This window comes from Ornithodoros turicata, chromosome 10 (assembly GCF_037126465.1).
Source record: "Ornithodoros turicata isolate Travis chromosome 10, ASM3712646v1, whole genome shotgun sequence".
Taxonomy (NCBI): domain Eukaryota; kingdom Metazoa; phylum Arthropoda; class Arachnida; order Ixodida; family Argasidae; genus Ornithodoros; species Ornithodoros turicata.
In genome coordinates this window covers 18,512,200-18,528,350 of record NC_088210.1, presented here as the reverse complement: position 1 = coordinate 18,528,350, position 16,151 = coordinate 18,512,200, and the positions used below count along the sequence as shown (strand labels likewise).

The window sequence follows — 16,151 nt, the reverse complement described above, 5'->3', positions numbered from 1 at the left end:
GGCATAAAGGAGTAGTGCTAGACTACCTTCTTGTGAGTATGTTGAAATGCATGGCATAAAGGAGTAGTGCTAGACTACCTTCTTGTGAGTATGCCGAAATGCATGGCGTAAAGGAGTAGTGCAAGTCCCCCCCCCCCATAGGTGCTGATATTTTTGCTGCCGCAGGTTGTAATGCAAATACCACAATTTTTTTTTGCACAAGAATAACGTATCCAACCTGCAGTACGAGAGTGGTTCTTGATTTGCTTGCGCACTAGAGACTCCTTGCATTCTTTCCCAGAATGTGCAAGAGAGGTAGATACACACATGAGGTTAGAAGAGAGAGTAGTTGCGATAGAGGCAGTGGTACCACGGACTTTCTTGAATGCTGGGGTCAAAATCTCACGCAGTGGTCCACAGCGCTCAATCAACTTGGAGGCATTGAAGCTGAAATAAGAGGATGCAAACTCAGTCAAAAAGATTCGAGTCCTGCCGAAGATAACGATACTACAACACTGCTCTTCAACAAGCAACTTCGTAGCTTTGGAGGTACTAAACCTGCTGTTACTACCGGCTACAGATTTACTGGTTTAGTAGCATACCACAATTTGATTTTTTTAATATCTTTCCCGTATTAGATGCTCCTTCGGCAGCCTGGTGCAGCAAACCATCTCGCGCACGTGCCTTGGGTTCCTTGCACGGAGACGTTTCTACGAATGCAAACTTGCATGCTGTATCTGTAAGGTAAAGAGGTGGGATGTTATTTATGCGAGTCATGCTCCACATGTGCTTCTGTTGTGTGCAGGAGCTTTGGAGAATGGATAAGAAGCACACAAGCAGACGTGCAAGAGACGTACAGAGTCACGGAGGAGCGCAAGGCCCCACAGTTCTTATCGCCGGGTCAACTGTGCAAACATCAAAATATTTATTTTACTTCCACGTAACTTATTTCTCATCTTCATGTCTATTCATGTAACATAGTTTTAGACTTGTATTTTATGGTTGCATGTCTGTATAGAAACACATACTGTACCCTTTCTGAATTTATTGCGGGACAAAAAGCTTGTTTTACCAGAAGCAGCTTGCATTTAAGCATGCCGTAACGTGACGTAGTGATTTTACCAGACGTCAGTTTTAACATGTTTTTTAATAGATTATTGCGAAGAGCTATGACGCCCGGGCAGGAGAATGAACTAGTACGGTCAATAAAATAGATACAAAGGTGTTCCAGTTTGTTCATTCCCCTAGTGCTGGTGCCTGTTCGCGCATCACTGCACTCAACAGGTGCAGAACTTGCGCAGCTCGCATTTTACAGGTCTCGCTGGTGTCATTCTCAACGACCGACCCTAACCAGCACTGCAGCTCTTGCATTTCACTCCACACTTCCGAAACCAGAACACTTGGTGGGATATTGATGAATACCATAGACAACGAAAAGAGTATCGCCTCACGCACGTAGGCTTCTACGTGGTACCGCAGGGAATTTACGAACTCCAGCAGGCACCTCGCCATGTGGCAACTTCTCGGAGAATGCACCGCGGAACTCTGGATGATTCCGAGGGTGTAAATGAGGCGCGCTAACACGAAGCTGTCGTCACCCAGGAGATCAAACGTATTCTGACCCCTGTCGTAGTATCTCATGAGTGGGTAGAAAAAAAATCCGGCAACATCTGCAAACCTATTCTTGGCTGGTGTTTCCTCCCTTGACCTGCCCTTGCTGAAGTGCCTGGTCTTTGCAGCTATTCGTTCACGGACTACAACCTCCCAGTGCTTCTCTGCGATTCTAGAGACGGAGGTGTTCTGCGGAGGTTTTTGAGCAACAGGTGTGGAAAGCTCGTGGCTCGCCAGGGCAAGCACTTCTAGGATATCGAGCCTCTGCCTAATATTCAGGTTTCGGTCGTAAAACTGCGCGGTGAGGTACTCCGCCACCTTCTTCGGACACTGCACGGTGAGCACTACTAAGCTCCGTTGTCTCGAGCTCACGAAACCGTCTGTAGAAAACTTGTCCTCAAGGTACAGCAATATCTTTGCAAGTTCTGCTGCAACGTCTCGAAGCTCGTCTCGGCATTTCGTAATTAGCTCCTCGACGCTCTGGAGGCAAGACTCGAACCATTCTGGCTTCTCGCCTTCAAGCAGACCTTCCATGCAATCCCTGAGGTACCTTGGCTTCTTGTTAGCCAATGGTGTGTCATGTGACATATCGTACGGTTCAAGGTCGTCATCACTATCCAAATCCTTGTACTCTACCGTTGGTTTCGATTCTTCCGACTGTCTTCTGATTTCCACGACATCACTCCCACAGACAGGCTCTATGCTATCCGTTTCGGATATGTTCGTCAGGGATTCCAGATGTGCGGTCTCGGGATTGCTTTCATACTCAAACTTCAGCTTAGGTCCATGAGGCTGGAGTACAGAACTCAAATTTTCTGCCACGACCATACCGTAGTGCCTAATCTTCTCTTCCGGTGACGCTATGTGGTTCTGCACACCATGCAGGAGGACACGCACGAGGTCGTCAGATTTTGGGCACCCGTGCTCCCGCAAGTGCCCGACCGATATCATGAGTGCTCGCGTGAGATAGTTCTGTTGTAGCTCTCCCTGGTGCGTCATGAGAGTCTTGTCACCCCAAGCACAAAGGACCTCACGAAGTAAGTCTTGGAACAAGGGCCTTCTCCGCTCGGAAGATGCCAAGTGTCCGATTACGTTCTTCAGCACGTCGTCCTTTTCAAAACTGCGCATTAATGGCAGTTTCATAGTGAAAATGTACTTTAATGAGCTGGACGTGCACACGCTATCGCCGCATAACCAGTCGACTTGGGTGTAGCAAGTAAGGTGTGCTAGAATAGCTGTCATTACACTTTCTAACGAGGAATCCGGAACGTTGGTGACGAGTGTGTGGCATAACCGGCGAAATATGAAGTCTTCTTTGGCGTGTTTCACCAGTTGGGGTAGCAATACTCTTGCAAAGCAGAGAGCATTTCCTGTTGCGCATAACCTTCCCAGTAAGCGGCTTAAGTAGGTTACGTTGACATCAGTACCGACCCGTATTTTGTCGCAGAGATGCAAAAGGGTCAGATGCAGTGATCGGTATATCGTCTTGTAGTAGTTCTCGGAGGTGAGAGAGCTTTTTACGTTTGTTCCACAAACGTTTGCGAGACGTTCTGGGATGGATATCAAAACAGTTTCTAGCTCGTTCCACGAAGCGTCTTTCGAAAAGCCCTTGCACTCACAGAAGCCCTTCAACAATTCTTCAACGTGTCCGTTTTCTATGAATTGAGACAGAAGCAGCACTATCTTATCCTGTTTGTAGCTCCGTTGTGTGTTTCCAAGCGTACTTGTCAATATCAGTAACACGTCTTCGGGTGCCCCACAAAGGATAAGCTTGCTGAACAATTCCTCTTCTTCAGAGGTACGGAGAGAATTTGCGTTTAGGCACTCGAGTAATGCGCTTATGAGGTGACAATACGATGAGGATACTTTAGGATCGTGTGACGCTTCATTTTTGAGAGCAGTGCGGCATTCTAAAACATTTTCAATGATGTCTAACTGATGACATTGTGCAGATCCCGACAGAATTCTTCTCACAAATTCAATCACATTCGCCGTGTTTGTTTCAGGAGCCATTATCTTTCCTCCCCTTTCATACATGCATCAAGAAAAGCAAGCCGAGCGACGACAATACAAATCACATAATCAATATCCTTCGCATCAACACACATCACATCGTAACGAAATTGTAAACATGCGGCAACACCAATGACCATTTGATTACACAACCACGAGAAACTGGAACCTTTCGAAAGAGTGCAAGAGAGGGCACTACATCCGTCGACGCTGGCGACGCACAGCGTAGGTGGGCTGAAAATCACATCAGTCGCTCCTCAAGCGTTGGAGCGTTTCGCTGTGTCGTCATACTGTGTTTTCGGGGTTCATTCGGCGAGGGAACTATGGATTAATGTGCATCCACGTATTTGGATATCACTCGGTGAAGTGTCAGTGTTCGTGTCTTCTGTGTATGTGAATGTTTACGTGGTCAGTAGCGGCCTGACAGTGCGGTCATGGAAACTTTCAACGACTTACAGAGGAACTGGGCTGAACGATTTCCGCACTCCAAACTTTCTCTGATATGGGAGGAGGACGTTCGTACCTTGCTCGCGACTCATCGACAGCGTGTGGCCCAACTGAAAGAAGAACTCGAGCAGGAGGAGTTCCTTGTGGGGTACTTCGAAACATACTTGGCGGGTGCCGGTCGGGTAAAGAAGACGTCGTCGAGCAAACTGAACCAGTGCGAACGTCAAAATGGCGACACTCCTCACAATAGCGACGGCGTCGCCGCTTCGAATGGGTTGTCAAACTCGCTCGATGCTTCTGTCTTAAAATCCGATAAATCACTGGCCAGTAAGCAGTCCGATGAAGACATTCCAAATGTTTCGGACACCACGAAGAAGTCGCAGGGCGCTAGGAACAGCACTGGTGAAGTGGATAAACCCTACGTGACAGTTATCGCAGTAAGCGGGATAAGCCGGTCGTCCAGCTGTGACAACGCACCCTCTTCGTCGACAAAGGATAAGGTATTGCCAACTTCGCAATCTTTGGACAGACCCGACCATCAAGATTCTCCACAACCGCGACGCAAAAAACCTCCGACACCGCCACCGAAACGCTGCAAGTGGCCACCTCCATCTGGAGCTGCGACTAGTGAGTACGTATCTCCACGAGAAGGACAGAAAACCAAGGAAAGATGTGACAAGACAGTCGAGAAACACGAGGCAGACACAGTGGAGGCCCAGACCTGTAAACAAACCGAGGCGCCGATGGCGTTCAGTACATTCCGTCCGCCACCGACGGAGGCCCAGGTGTTTCCGTCAGCGCCAGCTGCTCAAGATGCAGACGAGGGGTCTGCTCTTCATGGCAGTGCGGAGTTTACAGACGACGACGTTATTTACGATACGGTAGCCTTCGACGAAGAAGCGTCTTGGAACGGTGCTGGAACGGAAGACGACGAGGCTGTGGATCCGGACTACGTGGAGTTCGGAAAGTTCGTCGGTTCCACGTCGCAGGCAAGACTGTCGGATGGCGAGCAACTGGATGTCGTTTCTGCTCTCAACACAAGGAGCTTCGCCACGTATGAGAATATCGCCCTGTTAAAGGCGTCGGATTCTATGGATTCAGAAGAAGAGGACGGCTCCATGCTCCGGTCAATGTCCAGCGACGCGGATTTAGACCACGACGGCATGGGGACGGGTACAACGAGCAGCGACCAGAGCGCAGGGGCTCGCAGCGACCGTGCCAATGGAGAGATGACGGTTGAAGAGATTTTGGACGCCGATTCAGGTCAGTTCGTTACAACTCAACTAACAAACTAGCAAAAAAAAAGAAAAGAAAAAAGGATGCTTCTGTTGGATGCTAGGTCATAGATCGGCAAATGATTATCGCTGGTGATGGCGGCCATCATGCACCATCACGTCATAGAGCCGTGTGACGTTGAAGTTGAATGATGATGTTGATGTGATGGGCTATGGGCTATGAGTACAAGGTGATGTGATGGTGAACGAATATCTGGCGAAGTGCCAACCTATGGGTTAGATGTCAGTGTTTAGTTTGCCTCTTTTTGTTCTTGTTGTCATTGACTCAGGCTTGCAGATTTCGTTTTGTCTGCGCACTTGAACGTATTGCTTTTGGTTTGGTTTTCTTGTTAACTCGTATCTCGTATCATTTGAAAGTTAGTCCAAGGACCGCGAGGACACGATGGAAGGTACTGAAGCTCATGCAGAGACTAGTACGAAACGTTCTTCTGTTTTTCCCCACCTTTGGTCTTTCTACATACTGCACCTTGTGTCGTGCTACAAGACAATAGTCGTGAAAGAGAATGCGTAGATACGCGTTGGTTGTTGTGACTCATACGCAAGAACAAAGTTCGTACCGGTAGGGAGGGCCGCCATGACGGTGCTATCGGCAACGACGGTTGCTGTGGGGATCGACACGGAAATATAAGCACAACTGGTGGGAACGCAGCTTCAATGCTCGCCGCACTTCTTCACTGCAGTAACGGAACCAATATTTATCCGAATCACAATGCGTAATACTGTCACAGTTTCTGACTCGATTCACACACAGTTTCTGACTATGCCATGCTAAGTGGCAACAAGTGGTCTGGGTGACCATCGGTTTAAAAACGCGCATATAGCTTCCAGTTCATCAGTTGGGCTCTGCGTACGTTTTGGACGCTGGCAGTGCAATCTTGCAGTAATTAGGAAAACAATTCAAGTAGGGGTCATCTGAAAATGTGAAACCGAACTAGCTTTGTCAAACATTTCATTTGTTACACCTTAAAGGCCCCGTGGGGCGCATTGCAGTGTACTGCTTGCGACATACTTGCCTGAAATCGACAGGCTTATAGTCTGCCCTATCTGAAATCTGGCTGTTGCAAGGTTATTGCTCCTGAGTCCTGACTAATAGGATCCTGTGGCAAACGGCCCACCTTCATACACAATATTGGTACAGCACCTTCGAAGTCGACAAAACCCAATACGGGCTGTTGAAGCGCTGACTGAAGATTTCATACAAGTGTGTCGCAAGCAGTACACTACGCAACAATACGCACATTTGCATGTAATGCCCATAATAGCGTGACTAGAAATACATAACTGTCTTTTCCTTTCGTTTTGCTTTCCCTGTCAGTCACCCTACGTGATGTCAGTCGCGATAACTCGTTCCCATAATCTCGTCTGAACCATTTAGAATCGGACAGCCTTCAAATAGTCGTTAGGAAATCCACCCACAAATTGATTTCTGCGGAATAAACGCATTACTACGTGCGTTCAGGCAAATGAATTCCGCCCCACCCTGCACGCTGGCGTCCGAAGGTCCCGTACGGTGGCCGGAGAAAGTTTCCGGTCGATTTTCCCGTCGAGGTTTAATGCAGCACGAGGAAAATGTCCAGGAAATTAACCGTTACGGAGAAACAAGAAAATGAAAGAAGATGCGAGGCTATCGGGCGATGCTTGTCTGACTGCCTTCCATCCCCCCCACCCCGCCGCTCCTCCAGGCGTATGCTGGCGTTCAACCTTTTTGTGTACGCCATGCTCAGGCTGCTGTGTTTTCACAGCCTGCTTCCGTGTTCGTGCAGAGAGCTATTTTCGTTTTGCACCGTCCGCATAACCTTTTGTGAACACTGCGTACGGTTCGTTGCACAAATGTTTTTGTTTGCGTGGAACTTCTCGAGTACGGCTGGCCCTTGCCCTGGCTTTAGGGGGCGAAGAACCACGTCGAAAGTGAAAATTCGCGAATGACACAAGGCAGGACCGTCGACTCGTTGATGCCCTACTGGCGAACAACCGCAGTAGCTGACTTATCTCTGCGTAGCATGTCTAACTAGTCAACCTTTTCTTGTAAGGTCTTTTGCCTCTTGGGAGCGTTTTTCAAAAGCGGTAGAGGAGCACCACGCTCTGGACCCACAATTTCCAGTCTCGTTGTCTGCTATACCTGAAAGATACTGGGAACAGCTTTGCATACTTCTGTAAAACCGAAAGCGGAAAAAATCGCGAATAATGAAGTCCGCAAAAGCAGATGGACAACTGTTTTCGAAGGCGTGGACTCAGCTATCCGATTGCGTATGGTTGATATGGCGTCCACATGCAGCAGGTGTTTGCTGACTCAAGATCGTCGTAGTATTTCGTTCTCCTTTCCTATAAACTCCGCACCTCGACAGTACCAGCAAAGGCGAGTTTATATATCGCGTCCATCTTCTTGAGTTATGTCCGCATCTCATGTTGCACTCCCGAAAGACAGCGTTTCGTCCGTGACAGGAAACGGAACGCTTCTGCAACCAGGGCCTGCTGATTCTGTTGCCATGCGCACATGATGCAGAAGCAGGGCGACTATATAGACGAGGAAGACAAGAACAACAAGTTTCGTTCTTGCTTGAACTTAATTGGCATCCATGCTGCTTCTGAGTGCAAAGAACGCCTGTCTTTCAGACGTTGGTGGTCTGTTGGTTGCCCCCAATGTCAGGGCTTTATGTGCGTGCATGAGTGCATTTGTGCAACCGCAGTCGAGGATGCCACTTTACAAAGATAAATGCTTGTTGACGTGGGCCTGTTTGGCCCCTTTGGTCCTGCTTCACCGACGGATGCTCACTTAGAGAAAGGGTTGCGAATGATACTTCATTCTGACACCATTTTATTCCAAAAGGATCACTTCTATAGCACTCGACCGACAGCTAGTCGCGTCTGCCACTCATAATCAAGGCACGGCGTATTTCTAGTGAACCAGTCGTCTGCGTTTGAACGGGGAAATGTCCTCGGGTGGAGATATACCACGGCAGTGTGGGAGGTTAAACAAGGACGACCGCCGGAAATCGGGGTCGTCTAGGAATCGTGGGCAGGCCGTACGGTGACGTTCAGCTTCCTTGACAGACGACGACATAGAAATGCGCTGACCTGAGGTAGAACGGTATACAACCATAAAGGCTGGTCCTTGTGGTTGCTTGCCTTCTGGTACTGGATGAGTGGGCGTTGTGACGGGTTTTTGCGTGACAGGTTGTATAAGCAGCACTTTACTCGAGTTTTACTTTCGTTCTGCGAAAGATATAGCAAGCCTAGATAGGGTGCTTTGTGTGTCCAAGCTATAGGTTGTCCGAAGGACATTGGCTTGGAACTGGGGCGAAGGCCAATATAGCTCGACATTTCGCTTGTTTCTTTTTTGTTTTTGTTTTTTTCAAGCAGGGTTTTGGATGATTTTTGTGCTGCGAACGTCTCTGTGTAGGTCGGACCTGTACTCTAGGTGTGGTTGTGGTAGGTCTGGTGGATTTGATTGTGGCTTCGACCCTCCTTCTTGAGTTGCTTCACTGACTCACCAATAGTGAATTATGCTTCAGCGAATCACAAAAGGCCTTTTATTTCGAAGATCCATCTTGTTTCTGTTTGCTTTAATGACCGCTGCTGATGCTGACCGTTGCTGATGCTATGGGGGACCGTGGTTTTCAGATGCATATATGAAATCTCAAAGGCTACCTGCTCGTGGACTTTTTTTTTTGCGTTCTTCAGTTTTATCGGGGCACTTTCCAATACTCCTTCGCGCGTGCTATACCACTTAAAGACTCGCCCACAAATATCTGACGCTTTACTTTATCACGAACAGCTGGTTTTAATGGGGCGCGGCTATAGCTCATGCCATATTTATAGCAGACGACGCAGCCGTTTTGAAGCAGCGCTGCTCTTGTGGAAGTCAATACTCCTACGAGGGCTATACCACAAGGTGCGTTTTCGAGGCCGTTAAGCCTGTTTAGCACCACATTGGGAATTAATGGCTTTTCTTATTCTTTCACAAAAGGGTTTAAGCAATCTGCGTTATCGCTGCGGTAGAATAGAATAAATTACGATAAAGAACGGCAATCACGTCTGTAAATTAGTATCGTCCGTATATATAGTTGTCAGAACCAATATTGATTGCTTGCGTCATGCGTTAGTATATAAAAATATGGTTTTAGTCCTGGACAGACCGCTAATGGCCAACAATACAAGGACGTCGGCGATCGAGCCTCTCTATCGGGGTCAACATCCTCACGTAGTTTCATTGCTGACCATTTATGGAATACTCCTCGGTCGGCGGCTGTTCTCTCTCGCAGATGTTGTCTCCCTCTGGCCCGATATTGACGGGGCTGACTTGCTCGGCTGTATATCGTCAGTCCCCGATAACGGTTGAGGGGCGAAGGTTGCTCCAGAGGCCCTTTTATCGCAACTGTATGTATATACACCTGCCAAGTTCTCCGAGATTATATACTGATGTGTACGGCTGGCTTCGTGCGTGGAGTTGTTTCCAAAGAACACGTTTTGCCAGTGAGAGCCGCCATCAAAAGCTGTCCCGAAATTATTTTAGAATGCTGAGATGGATTTATTTCGGGATCTCCCAACATGAGTGGTAATGGTGGCAGTAAAAAGGACGTGGAGATGGTAGATGTCACGTGACTGAGATAAGCCATTCGCGTTGTAATATATAGAGAGATGCAGCTATCCGCTTAAAAACAGAACTTCGGTGACCGATCATCATCCCGGACGTCGTCGTCCTCCCCTCTGATTCGTTGAGAAAGCATCCGTACGCCTTTTTGTGACACGTATGCGGCCGTGCTATTTGTCACAAAAGCGCACACGTCCAATACGCTGAAGAAGCCAATCATTGCACAGAATGCTATCGTCGACCACTCCTGACTCATGGAAAGTGCCAGGGGCGTATATAGTACGTCTTTTTGTGACAATTAACTGCGTAAGTGCCACAAAAAGGCGTACATGATGTTGGCTACACTCTTAAAAATGAACTTCACCGCATAGCACGCTCCTAACCAACCATAATCTCCAATGGTATCGTTATCTGCCCTGATTTGTTGAAAACGGGAGGCGTACGCCATTTTTGTGACACTTATGCTGTTCGTAATTGTCACAAAAAAGGCGTACGCCTCCCGTTTTCAACAAATCAGTGAAGATAACGATATCATTCGAGATGATGGTTGGCTAGGAGCGTGCTATGCGGTGAAGTTCATTTCTAAGAGTGTAGGGTTCTGTTATGCGGTGAAATTAGGGCCCATCAACGCAGTTTTCTGTCTGTCGGTAGTATTCCCTATAGCTAGAACTGCATTCGGCACCCTGTCACACATTCCTGAGATGCCTGCTCGAAACAGATGGGTAGCGGCGTTAGCCTTTTTGTTTTTAGGGTAATTGCACGCGCACGGAGATTAGAATTCTTCCTCGTTCCTGAAGCCTCCCATTCGGAATGCGCTGCTGCCTGCATCTCATCGAGGCCGGAGAAGGAACCTAATGAAAGTAACCGTTAATGGGGAACGCTGGAAGTGAGCAGGTTTCCCGGCACAACTTGCGCATTATGACACCAGTTACGACGACGTCGTAATGCCGGTAGCTGCTGTGCGAGACTTTTGTTTGTTTTATGTTAGTACCGCGAGGCAACTGGGGCTATGAGCGGCGTAGAGACGTGGACAGATGGAGAGAGGACAGCAGGAAGAACTGAGGGACAGGGGGGTAAGTGTGAGACCTGGGCCAACTTCAACGGGGAACTGCCGAGATTCATCACTCAACCGAGGAGAAATTTTTGCACTTGATGCACTTGATTCTTGCACTTGAAGTTGAGTAAAATATCTTTGTGTTTGTTTCGCAAACTGAAAAACAAAGAGAGTTGATATTGGATGGGATTGATTAACAAGTTCTTAAGACGAGAGAGAGAGAACCAGCGGGGATACGTGAGCGTGTCGTCGACAGTTTTTCAGCTGACTGCCGATCCGAAAAGTAGGGTACTGTCACGGTTCATGACCTGCTTAACAAGAAGCTCACCTGTGTGAAGAGAGAATAAATTAAAGCTCTCTAGTGGTCGGTTGTACTTGCTCTGTCTAGCTTTTATTTTCCGCTGACGAAGAAACTGTCCGGGGAGCCATTGTGTATGCTTTGGAGTCCCGTCCGTCACCTATACGCATCTGGTCCGCCGTAATTTCATTGTTCGTGTTATCACCATCTGTGGAATTGCCCCAATGAGTCGATTTTGAAATTCTAGCTGATGTGTGCGTTTTGTCCTTTCTGATATTTTCTTCATAATTTTTTGGGGGGATGGGATTTCCCTACGGAATATTCTAGTGGAAGTAAAAAAGAAAGACACTGCTCTTCGGGCAGAAGTTCTGCCTCTTGAGCATTCTCACGGTGCTGGAATGTCACTAGTGGCGCACTCTACACTTAGCAGACGACAGGAAAAGGCGCTGTCGTCTGCAAAGTGAGGAGTTTCGATCTCGACGCTTCATGGAGGCCTTATCCGGTGATTCCCGAGTCGCTTGTGCAGCCACTCGACCTTGACGGCGGTTTGATACATGTGTACGTGCCGTAACGAACCCGCCCTGCTTGATTTAACATTTGGGATGTGAATCTGCGGCCTCCGTGGGGAGTCTTGGCCGATGCGAGCATGTTTTTCGCTCGTAAATCGCAGATGAGGCCTCCGATCTGCCTTTCCTTCGTAATAACGCGGAAAGTCGGTGAAGGTCGAGGTGGATGTTTTCCGTACATCCGTAAGACTATATTCTTTGCTTGGCATTATGAGTATTACGAGATCCGCATATCAAGTTCCGGCACCGTATCGTGTCACGAAAGCATTTATGATTTCTTCTGACGTTATCGTCGCTCTTGGAGCATACCGTAGAGCACACTGTCGACAACAATGGTGGCAGAGGAAAACAGCATGGATATTTCCCAGTTCCCAATCCAATCCAATCCAAGTAAGGACTTTTTTTTCTTTGTTTCCGGTTTGTATTCGGAGATGATTTTCCTTTCCCCGTGGCCTCGACCTTGCATTCTACTTTTGTGTTTATTACTGAAGTTACTGAATGCCCTTCGTACATATCCGAACTCATTTCGAAGCCCGGTACATTTTTCTACCTCATTTTCAAATCCTTCAGCGGTCCAGCAACCGATTATCTGGGTTTTGTACGGGTTAATAATAATTCCCCGGGGAAGCTACCTATAAATACGTGTGGTGGCGTGCTCGCGGTGTTCGCACACAGGACCTCCCGCGGGTGTTGGACTCCCGCGCTCCGGGTTGTTGCGACTCGGAACCCGTTCGGGATATACCATGCTGTGCATCGGTCGGAAATGCGTGCATTCAGGTGAGCCGTTACATATACTAGTATGCTTCTTTAAGGAAGCCTGGTATAACACCGGGTCCATATTTGAAGGCATTGAATGGATTCCGTGGTCATCGTTCGTAGTCAGCGTTAGCGAAAGTACAGGGTGTGTGCAGAAAAACATGACCCGCATTTAGGCACATAGCTTGTTGCCTACCTAACTAACGAACTTCCGGTGGCGCACGATGGCGCATTTATGCGTGCAAAATCTGCAGAAAATTGTGGAAGCCATACTCAGCTTAAAAAATAAACGGAACAACGAAAACGTCGGCTTCCGTGCATCAGAATAGGGCAACATGGTGGACAACAAGGTGTATGTGAAAGGGCAACACGGTTAACGTAGGAGAGTTGTGTTCAAGTACCGCTAGGGGAGCTATAGGTACATAAATCGAAACGATGTCCCACATGGATGCTCATCGGCAGTACCCCTAGCGGTGCCTGCACATAACTCTCCTGAGACCGAAATGCACTACCATGCACTGTCATGACCACCCTATTCTAATGCATGGAAGCTCATGTTTTCGCGCTCTGTTTATTTTTTTACACTGAGTATGCTTTCCAGGATTTTTTTGTAGCTTTCGCACGCATAAATACGCCGTCGTGCGCCACCGGAAGTTCCTCGGCTAAGTAGACAGCGAGTTACATGTAAAAATGCGGGTCATGTTTTTCTGCACACACCCTGTATAGGAGCGCGGAACCAAGCCATCGAAATATAATCTGCGAAACTCGAATTTGGGAAACTTTGCTTCTTAGTCGCGTACTTTTTGGTATATCTCCCTGGTTGTGTGTTTATCGAGTGATCTATACCTGCCACGTGGCGGCGTGTTGCTGAGGGGAGATGTGGGGGAACCGCGCATCTTGGGCCCACTTCGTAAGGAACTATGTTATGTGTATATTTTTTCTTCGACTGTATGTGAGAGATGACTAGAGTCTTAGGGAAACGTGCTTGCACACTTGTGTTTCTTGCTTTTCCCCCCTTCAGTTTCTCAAAGATATCGGGGGATTCAACCTCATAGTTCATTATGCCTGCATACATAGTAGGTGGCATCCTAAAGGTGGTGCTCGATCTAACATGCATTCACAAAATTGTGACATACTTTAGTTCTGCTTTCTTGTTTTGTTTTCTCTTCCTTTGTGTGTGTGTGAAAATAATATACTGAACGGTGCGTAGTGACAGAACGATAAGTAACTTCAGTGCGCATGTGTCAGGGCCTCATAATTTTACCTGATAACAATGTAATAAAAAGCTCTCGACCCGAAGTACTTAAGCGACGTAGCGATAGTTCGATACTAGTTACATCATCAGTGAAACAATTCGTGTTCGTAACCGTTACGTATATACAAAGCGGATGCACGAGGTTTGTATCGATGTACACCCGCAATCCAAGTTCTGCAGCAAAGTCGCGCAAAGAACTACGCATACCACGAATATACCGAAACAGCTTTACGGCGCGCTCTCCCTGCCGTCAACTCCAACTGCCTCGGGAGGGGTCACGTGCATCTGATGACCAATAAAAATGCTGGAGGCTCGCGCTTCGCTGACGCCATAGCTTGCGGGGGCTGTGTATCCATGCGATGATATTTCGCTAACTACATAGCATAGCAGAGTCTTTTTTTCTTTTTTCGCTCATTACTCTGGGGAGTATAACAATTAATGCACCCGTAATTAACCTCAAGTATGATGTCACTTTAAACCTTTCAGACAGGGATGTAGTAGGTAAGAGGCTCCTGTACGCTACCTTAAAAGCAGTTCACTTGCAAAACGATAGAAGAAAGCTAAAAGGACCATTAACCGTCAATGGAACTGTACGACCCCGTCATCCTGACTGATAGCCCTTTGTTGCAGGCACGATGAAACGACAAAGCAGCGGCCCTGGAACAGTTTGGGCGATTCGCGGCTGTCGTTTCATACGTGACAGACATTCCACTATGAAGGCCTCGGAGACGTTGTTGAAGGTCCGAGACATATTCAGCTGACACTTTGGTTAAGGTTATCTGTTTGTACGGTGCTTGAATGAAGTCCGTTTGTAATGGGCCGGCGGGATATGCCGTGGGATAGGCAGTAGACAATGCGAATGAAAGAGCGGGCCCTTGCTGAATGCTAATGGGTGCGCTTCGTTCGAGGTGTACGTGTTGAGGATCATGATGTTGTGAAGGTGTGTTGCAGGAGTGGGTGCAGTAATGTGACGTGCGACACCTATAGCAGTGCTAATGACTTCTCGGTTAATTGATCTGGAAATAGACGTTTAAGACGTGCAATCCAAATTTCCGATTGACAACTCGGCCCTCATTATTTTAATATTTTGAAAGTTAAAGCTGATTAGTCTTATCTAATTAATTAAATGGGCACTATGAAAAGGATACTGGCGATGCTAAGACAAACGACTGCTATCAACATTCAGGTGGCTTCCTTCGCGTACAGCACTCAGTCTTTTTAAAGTGTTTCATTGGGTGTAGCTGGGACACTATAAAGGCGAAGAGGGACATCGGACGAGGAGCTGAAAAGCGTGGATAGCTGCTGGTTGCATACTCGATTCCTATATAATAATTCGTGAGCGCATGTCCATGAGGGATTGCCTTCTTGCAAGAGAATATATAATTACGGTTCTTTTATTCGTCTCATTTGTTTCTTTTTCGGCTCGAAACCTCCTATAAAAGACTTGTGAATGCAGTGCAGCTGTCGCCCTCACACTTGCACGAGCTCGCCCGCCCAAATTAAACGTCCGCTTTCGCCATGCGAATCGAACCCATATTGATCGTCATACAACTTTTCACCCTCCTATATATATGGGTATTGACGAGGAGCCAGCCCTACATATTGAAAACTGAGTTTTTAGAAGAGAATTTGCCTCGGACGAGAGTATATACACTTCGTTGGATAGAATATTACAACGCAGTGTATATGTGACTGTTCACGGATGCAGCTTCCCAGGACAGGTGGATACTGGGAGACTCAAACGACGCATCTCCAAACTGTAATTAATTTATGAGTTGATGTGTTGAACTGAAAATTGTCTGATTCGATTTATTTATACATGTCAATGACACGAAAGTAATTAAAGAAAGAGATTACACGTTTAGAAGCGTCTGCACTTTTTTTTAAAGAAGTGCAGTCTCACGCACGAAAGTGTGTTTTAAATAAATGCGGACACTCCTAGGCGTCTAACCTCTCATTTGAAGTTGTATAAGACGAGAACACTATGCGCCCAGCGCCCTCAATCCTGGCGCGCATTGCGTCGGGTCAACGTGTGCTGTGGCTTGACTTGAATCCGTTCTCGCCTGCTTTCGCTTGGTCGCCGATTTGGGTTGACGGCCATTGGGGAACCGCTGCGTCCAAGGGTTCTTTCGTCTCTCCCCTGAAGGCTCTAATTAACACGTACGGAGTGTGTGTACCAGATGTGAGATGTTTCCATCGAAGCAGAACATGGGCGTTACTTTTCAACTAGGTCTTGCCATGCAGTTACTAAGTGCGTACAAACATCTTCACCAGTCTAATACCGTA

The 16,151-nt window shown here is 47.5% G+C and overlaps 3 protein-coding genes across 7 annotated transcripts in view; 2 read left to right on the top strand and 1 right to left on the bottom strand.

Moving 5' to 3' along the window:
* Positions 1–1,204, top strand: part of LOC135370781 (BLOC-3 complex member HPS4-like) — an 82,158-nt gene extending 80,954 nt beyond the window's left edge. For all 5 annotated transcript variants that reach the window (XM_064604622.1, XM_064604621.1, XM_064604618.1 and 2 more), the window contains 3 exons: positions 390–528; positions 618–723; positions 785–1,204. In XM_064604622.1, coding sequence (XP_064460692.1) covers positions 390–528; positions 618–723; positions 785–923 — 384 coding nt within the window. In that variant the 3' untranslated portion in view covers positions 924–1,204. The remainder of the gene's footprint in view (positions 1–389; positions 529–617; positions 724–784) is intronic.
* Positions 1,010–3,880, bottom strand: LOC135370783 (telomere length regulation protein TEL2 homolog). The gene has a single exon (XM_064604624.1). It carries the CDS (start codon positions 3,625–3,627, stop codon positions 1,216–1,218), a length of 2,412 nt encoding a protein of 803 aa, XP_064460694.1. The 5' UTR covers positions 3,628–3,880; the 3' UTR covers positions 1,010–1,215.
* Positions 3,844–16,151, top strand: part of LOC135370780 (active breakpoint cluster region-related protein-like) — a 51,944-nt gene continuing 39,636 nt past the window's right edge. Inside the window, exon 1 of the mRNA XM_064604617.1 lies at positions 3,844–5,313. Coding sequence (XP_064460687.1) covers positions 4,038–5,313 — 1,276 coding nt within the window. The 5' untranslated portion in view covers positions 3,844–4,037. The remainder of the gene's footprint in view (positions 5,314–16,151) is intronic.

Bases quoted from the DNA above. Each gene is read 5' to 3' on its own strand.
- LOC135370783 (XM_064604624.1), bottom strand. From the start codon at position 3,627: ATGTATGAAAGGGGAGGAAAGATAATGGCTCCTGAAACAAACACGGCG.